General features: G+C 62.1%; 1 protein-coding gene across 5 annotated transcripts in view; it reads right to left on the bottom strand.

Moving 5' to 3' along the window:
* The window catches only part of DAGLA (diacylglycerol lipase alpha), a 28,521-nt gene that overhangs the window by 6,948 nt on the left and 14,062 nt on the right, over positions 1-7,511 (bottom strand). For all 5 annotated transcript variants that reach the window (XM_025046257.1, XM_025046258.1, XM_015588897.2 and 2 more), the window contains 7 exons: positions 4,056-4,209; positions 3,429-3,512; positions 3,234-3,311; positions 2,690-2,770; positions 1,715-1,857; positions 1,330-1,398; positions 891-963 (listed from right to left, as the gene is read on the bottom strand). In XM_025046257.1, the coding sequence (XP_024902025.1) occupies positions 891-963; positions 1,330-1,398; positions 1,715-1,857; positions 2,690-2,770; positions 3,234-3,311; positions 3,429-3,512; positions 4,056-4,209 (682 nt within the window). The remainder of the gene's footprint in view (positions 1-890; positions 964-1,329; positions 1,399-1,714; positions 1,858-2,689; positions 2,771-3,233; positions 3,312-3,428; positions 3,513-4,055; positions 4,210-7,511) is intronic.

Consider the following 7,511-nt stretch of genomic DNA (forward strand, 5'->3'; position numbering starts at 1 on the left):
TGCCATGGACTCTTGTATTTCAGGGCTGGAGAGAGGCTGGAGGGACAGTCAAGCCCCCATCTACTGGACAGGGGAACAGGCCCAGCGAGGGGAAGGAACTTGCTCTACATCACAATGACAAGAGCCCGGGACTGGGCCTGACAGCAACCAGGCTCCTGTAGGCAGACACGATCCCCTAAGACTTCACTGCCCCGCCCACCCCTGCTACCTGGTACCCGCTACCTGGCCTAGAGCACTGCCTGCCAGAGGGTCAGGGGCATGAAGGCTGGGAAGAGTCCAAACTGGGCTGGGGCACAGAGGACCTGCTGGTCCAGGTCAGTCCTCTCCTGCCTGCCAGCCTCCCCTTGGCCTGGCCTGCTGAGGGCCAGCTTGCCACAGGAAGTATCCCCCAGTGTCCTTTAAAGACTTGATGAAGGTTTAGGAAGGGCTGGTCCTTTCCTCTCTGCTGCGGTGGAAAATCAGACCAAGCTGTAGCCCAATTCGCCCAAGGTGAGGGTCAGCCCCCCTGAGCCAGCAGCAGGTTTTGGAAGAGCCTCGAAGCCCAGAGCCTCGGGGACAGACTTCTCCTGCATTTAGGCAGCTCTGTGGGATGGGAGCCAGGACTCAGGAGCCCTCAGCTAAAAACTGACTCGGTGACAACTTGTGTGAGCAAAAGCAAGCTCCTTGACCACTTTGGGCCTCAGTTGCCCCAAAGTGGTACAAAGACAGGCAGGGGGATGAGCTCAGAGATGCTGAGGGACTGATGGCCTGAGGTTTAAGACACCGACCACACCCCAGGCTGGCCTCACGTGCCCGGGGCCACTGTGCTTTGGGCTGGGAGACAGGCAGGGCACAAGACAGACACGGCGCCCAGAGCCGGGGCAGCCAGGCAGGACGGGGTCGGGGCTCACTTTGGGCTTGGTGCTTCGCTGCAGCACGTCCAGGAGCTGTCTGCGGAAGCCTTCCAGCTGAGAGAGGCCGATCCTGGGGGAGAGGGGAAAACGGGCATCAGCCTGGCCTAGCCAGGGACCAGGGGAGGTACGGGGTGAGGGCGTCGTGGGGGCAGGCACATGCCCGGCCCCCAGGAAGAGGAAGACCAGGCTGCCAGGGTCACAGAGTTGGGGAAGGTGAGTCTGCAGCTCGGCAGGGCCAAGCCAGGGAGAGGGTGCCAGGCAGGGCGGGTCCACCTTGTCCTCTCAGCTTGGGCACCTCAGAGCACACAGGGGGGCTCTGGGGTCCTTCGGGTGGGTGGGGGTCTGCGTGAGGGCGACGTAGAGCCCGGGCGAGGCCCTGAGGAGGGAGGACCAGCCCAGGCTGGGACAGTGGAGAGAGGGAGCAACAGAGACTTGCCTGGGGACGAGATCTTTGCCCAGAACCACAGCTGTCACAAATTCCTTGGAGTACTCCATGGCGTCCTCACTGCAAGGGAAGCAGAGGCGGGGCTCAGGTGGGGAGGGCGCCCTGGTCCAGCTCTCCTGGGGTTAGCTTCTCGGCTCGAGGCCCCCTGGGGAGCGTGCAGGTGCCTGCCCCTGCCCCGCTTTTCCTGCCAGGAGTACTTTGCCGGAGGTAGATCCGGGGTCCTCCTGGCATTTGACAGAGCCCCGCCCCCTCCACTTACCAGGCTACTCCCTGGCTCCCACTGACCAGAAACCAGACTGCCCAGTCCAGTGCCCACCTCTGTCCCACCCCGAGCCCCAGCCAGCCCCAGCCAACTCTGAGGCCCTAGGCGGCTCACCTCAGCAGGCCCCCTGGTGGGGAGTAGGCAAAGCACTTGAGGGTCGGGTACTGGGGGCGCAGGAGGAAGGAGAGGATGGCGGCGGTGCCCGCGCCCAGGGAGTGGCCCACCACAATCAGGCCGTAGTGCTTAGTTCCGCGGCCCTGGGGACCGAGAGAAGCCTCAGAGCCCGGCCCCTGCCCACCGAGCCGACTGTCTCAGCTGACGCCGGAGAGGCAGAGGGGTCTTCCCAGAGTCCTGGGGTCATGTCTGTGGTGCGTGGGTGCTGGGCAGAGGAAGGGCCCAGCGAGGCCCCCACGGGGAAACTTCCTGGGGGAGACTAGTCTAACAAACTCCTACTCATCCTTCAAAACCTTGCTCAGAAGTTACCTCCTCGGAGAAGCCCTTCCGGATCTTCCGGGAGAGGCTTACTCCCTTCTAGACCTTGTGTCTACACCTGGGAATGACCCTCGTACATGGCGATTATACTCTACTATAATCATTTGCTCACCTGCCCCAATCCCCGTGTCCTAACAACGAGACAGGTCTCATGAGGCCAGGGCCTGCTTGGCTTTGGGAAGGGCACTCAGTAGCACCTCGGGAGCTGCCCGCATAGGGAGTGGGCAGTGGGCAGGGCCCAGATCGCCCCCAACCCGAGCAGCACCCCTTCTATGTGCTCTGCAATTATTTTATCATCCTGCTCTGTATTTTAGAAGCCCCCAGCCCAAACCATCGTTGTGCCTCTAGTGCCTGGCACGGAGCAGGTGCTTATAACTGGGCGGGGCTGAGCTGGGGTGCCCAAGAGGAGCAGGTGCAAAAGAGGAAGTGGTCAGAGCGGGCAGGAGGGACTGAGCAAGTGAGGGTGTTGGGAGCCGGGGGTCAAAGGAAAGTGCAGGAGCCTGGTCTTCAGGGCGGCTCCGTCGGTCACCAATCTGTTGCACTGGGGGCGGGAGGGCTGGGCGTGGCGAAGGCTCGGTGGCATGGAACACGCCTCACCAGGTCTCTCCCGAAGGCCTGGGACAGGACCATCTCCTGCTCCAGCTTCTTCTTGATGTACTCAGCCGACAGGACCATTCCCTAGGTGGGTTGAGGGGTAACAGAGGTGGGTGCTTGGAGAGGGTCCGAGACAGAGGAAGGCCTCTCGGGGACCAGCCAAAGCACAGTGACCGGCAGCTCACGCCCCTGTCCCGCTCTGGTCCACATAACAGGCCTGTGGGGGCTGACGGACGCTTTATCACATCGTTTCCGTTTCACAGATGAGGAAACTGAGGCGCAGAGGGGTTGCGTGTCTAACAGAAACCAGTGTGACCCCTTCCCAGCTCTGCCTCCTCAAGCCCTTCTGGGTCAGGATCTGAGCCAGGCAGGGGTCCTGGCGGACAGGCTACGGTGGACCTTCCAGACACATCCACACCTCTCTGACCAATCTCTCCCGGTGAGCCCAGTGAGCAGGGAGGACCCCCACCCCACCAACAAGGCACATCCATGAGCTGGCAGCGGGGAGGGAAGGCCAGGGGCCATCAGGGGCCCACACGGTGGGTACCTTGTGTCCCAGCCAGGTGCCATGGTGCCCCTCCACGGGGAGGCGCTCAGCATCACCAGTCAGGTCCGTCAGGGCATCCTTGTGGGGAGAGGGCACAGGTGAGGGGCGGGGCTGAGGACGGGAAAAGGGAAGCGGCACCTCATGAGGGCGGTGAGGGGGCCCCCAGGGATGGGCGGGGAGCCTTGGGCAGCATACCTTGGGAGACAGGGTTCCCCGAATACTGATTACCACCTTCTTCTTGTCGTGGTCCACTGCCACGTAGAAGGGGGTTTCGTACACCTAGGAGGAGGGTGGCTTGTGAGCCTCAGTGGCCCCGGAATGGAGCCGGACTCAGGCCAGTGACCTAAGCAGGCCTCCTTCCTGGTCAGAGAATTTGCCTCCACCAGCCCCCAGGCCCTGGCCAGGCTGCCATCCCCCAGCTCCCTGACGTGGTCAGCCCTGCGTGCTGCCACCCTGCCTGCTGTGTCCAGAGGGTTGGCTGTCCCTCTCCACGGCCTCGCTGCTTCTTTCCACAATTCCTTCCCCCAAAGGGTGGAGCCAGGGAGCCCCAGTACTGGGTGTGGTTTGGGGTCCACTTTCTAGACACAGAGAGAGTGTGGGGAGAAGGGTCCACCCCTGGACTGCCTAGCTAGGGGACACCTGGAGGCTGCTGTTTCAGTGCCAAGGGCTCCCACTGCCTGGGAGGATGGCTCGGGCACCCAGGGCCCTTGGCCACCTGCTCCTGACACGGGGCTGCAGCCCCACCTGCCCTTCCACAGCCTGCAGAGGACAAAAGCTGGGGGTGCTGCAGGCCAGCCCGGCCCAGCCCGCCCAGCCCCTCACCGCATCATGGCAGGAGGTGTAGACGATGTCCACCGCGGTCATGTTCTCGTCCAGGAAGTGGCGGCGGATGGCAATGGCGTTGCAGCCACAGCAGTTGTCTTCCTCGATGGTAACTCCGGGGGCGAACCGGGGCCGCGTGGGACACAGGCAGCACCTGGGGTGGGGTGCCAGGGCCTCAGGGCCAGCGACCACTGATGGAGCCATCTTCCCCTCTCAGCCTCCCCGGACCCCGCTCTGGCAGCCCCAAACCTCACAAAGCGCTACTGGGCAGTTCCCAGCCCTCGTCTCACGTGGCCTCGTGGCAGCACATGACCCAGTGGGTCCTTCCCTCCCCCTTGAAGTGCTTTCCCCGCTGGGCCCGGGGCGTCCTCTCTCCTGCCTCCTGCACTCGCAGCCTCCTCGGCCCAGAGGTCAGCTCTGGGCTCCCCTTCCGTTGGCTCCTCTCGCTCCTGCAGGGCCTCATCCCAGTGAACCGCCCAGACCTCCAGATGGTCCCCTCCCACCGCCCACACAACGCCTCCTCTGACGCCCCACGGGGCCCGGCCCTGACGGTCCACCCTGCGTGCTCCGCACAGTCCTCCACAGCCCGCCGCTCATCGCTCAGTCCCATGCCGGAGCCACCATCTTCCCATCCCGCCTCCCACCCCGCGTCCTGCGGGTCAGCACATCCGCTCGCTCTGCCTCCAAATCCACAACCAGCCTGACAGCTTCTCCCCTGCCGGCACCCCCACCCCCACCCCATGCCGCCACTGTCTCTGCCTGTGAGTGTCACAGTGGCCTCCTGACAGGTCTCCCTCGTCTCTGCCAGCCCTTACCTTCTCGACTCAGCAGCCACAGTGACCTTTTAAGATATGTCAAGCCGCTTCACTTCACTCAAAAGCCTGATCCTTTCAGGGGCCGAGGGCCCTGCCCCATCCGGTCCTGGCCACCTGTCCCAGGCTCTCTGGCCTGCTCCCTTCGACTCCCCTCTGCTCACAGACACCTTCCTGCCTTCCCTCAGATGCACTGGCCGTATTTCTGCCTCAGCATCTTTGCACCATGGCTCACTCTGCCTGAAACACTCTTCTAGATGTTGAGTGGCTGGACTCATTTCTTTCAGGCTTCTGCTGAAATGCTGTGTGATAGTGAGGTCCACCCTGGCCACCTCATCTAACATAGCCCCCCGGCCAGCGTTCCCCAGCCCCGATGACACAGCAGCTCTATTTTTCTCCGAAGCATCCATCTGCTCCAGGTTTGTGCATTGTCTGAGCCTCCCCACCAGGCGATGGGCTCCACAGGGCAGGTTTTGCTCTGCTTGGTTAACAGCTATGTCTCCAGCACCAAAAACAGCACCAGGCACAGAGTAGGCTTCCCCAAGTGAGCGAGTGAGCATCTGAGCTGGGCTCTCAGCAAGGAGTGCAGCTGCTCCTCTGGCCACCAGAGGGAGCCGGCACCCAACAGATCAAGCCAGGAACTGTGAGAGCATGTGACCCATCCCGGCCACCTGTCTTAAGATGACAGCTGAGATTTTATTAATAATCTTGAATTTTAGAGATGCCAAGAGGTTTATCTTCACTCGAGTAGCACCTGAAGGCTTGTTACACACTTCGCAATGGGGGAGAGGGTTCAGTGAGAAGACTCAGGGTGGGGCCTATCTCAGAAGCCACTGGGCGACCACTTCAATGGATGTTGGGGGAGCACCCCACCCCAGGCCACGTGGGGCTTGGTCTAGATCTGGGGGCCGGGATCCTGTTCTCAGGCTGCTGTCTGCTCTCTCCAAGGACAGCCTCCGCCTCAAGCACTGAGCATGTGGCCGCTACAGTGTGGCCTTCAGCAACAGACCTGGGCTTGAGTCCTTGCTCTGGTGCGTCCCTTCCCGACTGCGAGGGCCCGGGGAGCACTCAGCCACCCGAAGGCTCCGTTTCCTCCTCTGTAAGAGTGGGGTGCTGACAGCTACTTCACAAGGCTAGTGTGACCTCGAAGGCCCAAGACGCAGAAAGGGCCTAGCATATGACAGGCACTCCACAAATGGTAGCTCTCCCTCTGTCCAGTGAGAGGACAGCTTCTGAGGCAGTGGTCTGAGAGCCAGGGGAACGGATGAGAGCAGCAGGGCCAGCAGTCTGGGCTCCTAGGAGGGGCCTCCCGCCTTTTCGAGGCCAGCACTCCGGCATAGGCCTGGCTGGTCAAGCTGTATGGGGCAGGAGAGCTGCAGCCAGGCGGAGGGCCTGGGCCCAAGGCAGGTCAGCAGCTCCTTCTGCTGGCTAGTGCTGGGACTCTAGGTTGCTATGGACAGGCTGGCCCTCAGAGAAAGAGGCCCAGCCCTCTGGCTTCCATCCTAACACCCTTGGCTGCAAGCCTGGCCTTCAGGGCTGCCCCTTCTCCACCCCCTAGATACCTGTTCTTCCAGGCAGGGACCCAGCTGGGCCTTCATGGGGTCTGAGGACTGCCTGCTCTCTCTCTCTCTGGAGCACTGAGAAGCCGAAACAAATGCCAATATCCCTCCTGCATGCAGAACGCCTCAAATGCCTGGCCTGCAGTGACACCCTGGCTTCTGAGAAAGCCTGTGGGCAGGCCAGACAGACACTGCCATACAAATGACATCCCCACTCTGCCCGTGAGTAAGGGAGCAGGGCCCTGGGCATGGGACTCCTGGGCTCGTACTCGTTTCAAGAAGCTCTTGGCTGCGGCAGGGGCTCCCAAGGGTGCTGAGAGGAATCCCAGCTGTGTGCAGGCTGGCAAAGAAGGGAGGGGGCATGGGATGCCCTGGTCCACTCTGTCACTTGCTTGGGGGATGGTGAGAACGAGGTCCCAGGAGCCACCCAGCTTTCTGTGGAAAGGAAGGCTCTACAGGAGGGGTGTGGCTGCTGCTGGCCCTGAGGGCAGAGGTGTCACAGACAGAAGCTCCCTGCCCAGTATGCCAGCCTTTCTGGAACAGGGAGCCAGGGAGCTGTCCTCCTTCTGTGTGGCCTGGGCTGACGTCAGAGACACCAAGTAGGGGGAGGGGCTGAGGCCATGCCAGCACCCTGTGAAGAGCCAGCACCCTATGAAGGGCCTTCTCGATGTCTTTCCGGAGGCCTCTATGGATTGAACCCTCTTTACCAGCAAAGTCCTTTCTTTCAGAAAGGCAGAGCGCAGGAAGGGAGAAGGGAAGATGGGGGGAGAGGGGAGTGGCTGAGAGGGCCAGGGAGAGGGCCAGGAGGGATGGGAACCAGCGGAACCAGATGCTTGGCAACCCCTCCTTTAATCCTCCCAAAACCATTCCAGGAGGTGCGCCTCACCGGCCCCGCTTTACAGGTATAGAAACCCAGGCTGGCAGAGGGACACCGACCTGCCCAAGGCTGCAAGTGACAAAGTCCAGATCCAAACCCGGGACTATGTGATCCCAAAGCCCACGCTCTCCCCATCCAGGGCTAAGGCAGAAGCAGGGAAGTCGAGGCCCAGAGACGGTGGTGCGGTGCAGCAGAGAAGCAACGCAGG

Source organism: Pteropus alecto, unplaced genomic scaffold (genome assembly GCF_000325575.1).
Source record: "Pteropus alecto unplaced genomic scaffold, ASM32557v1 scaffold43, whole genome shotgun sequence".
NCBI classification, from domain to species: Eukaryota; Metazoa; Chordata; class Mammalia; order Chiroptera; family Pteropodidae; genus Pteropus; species Pteropus alecto.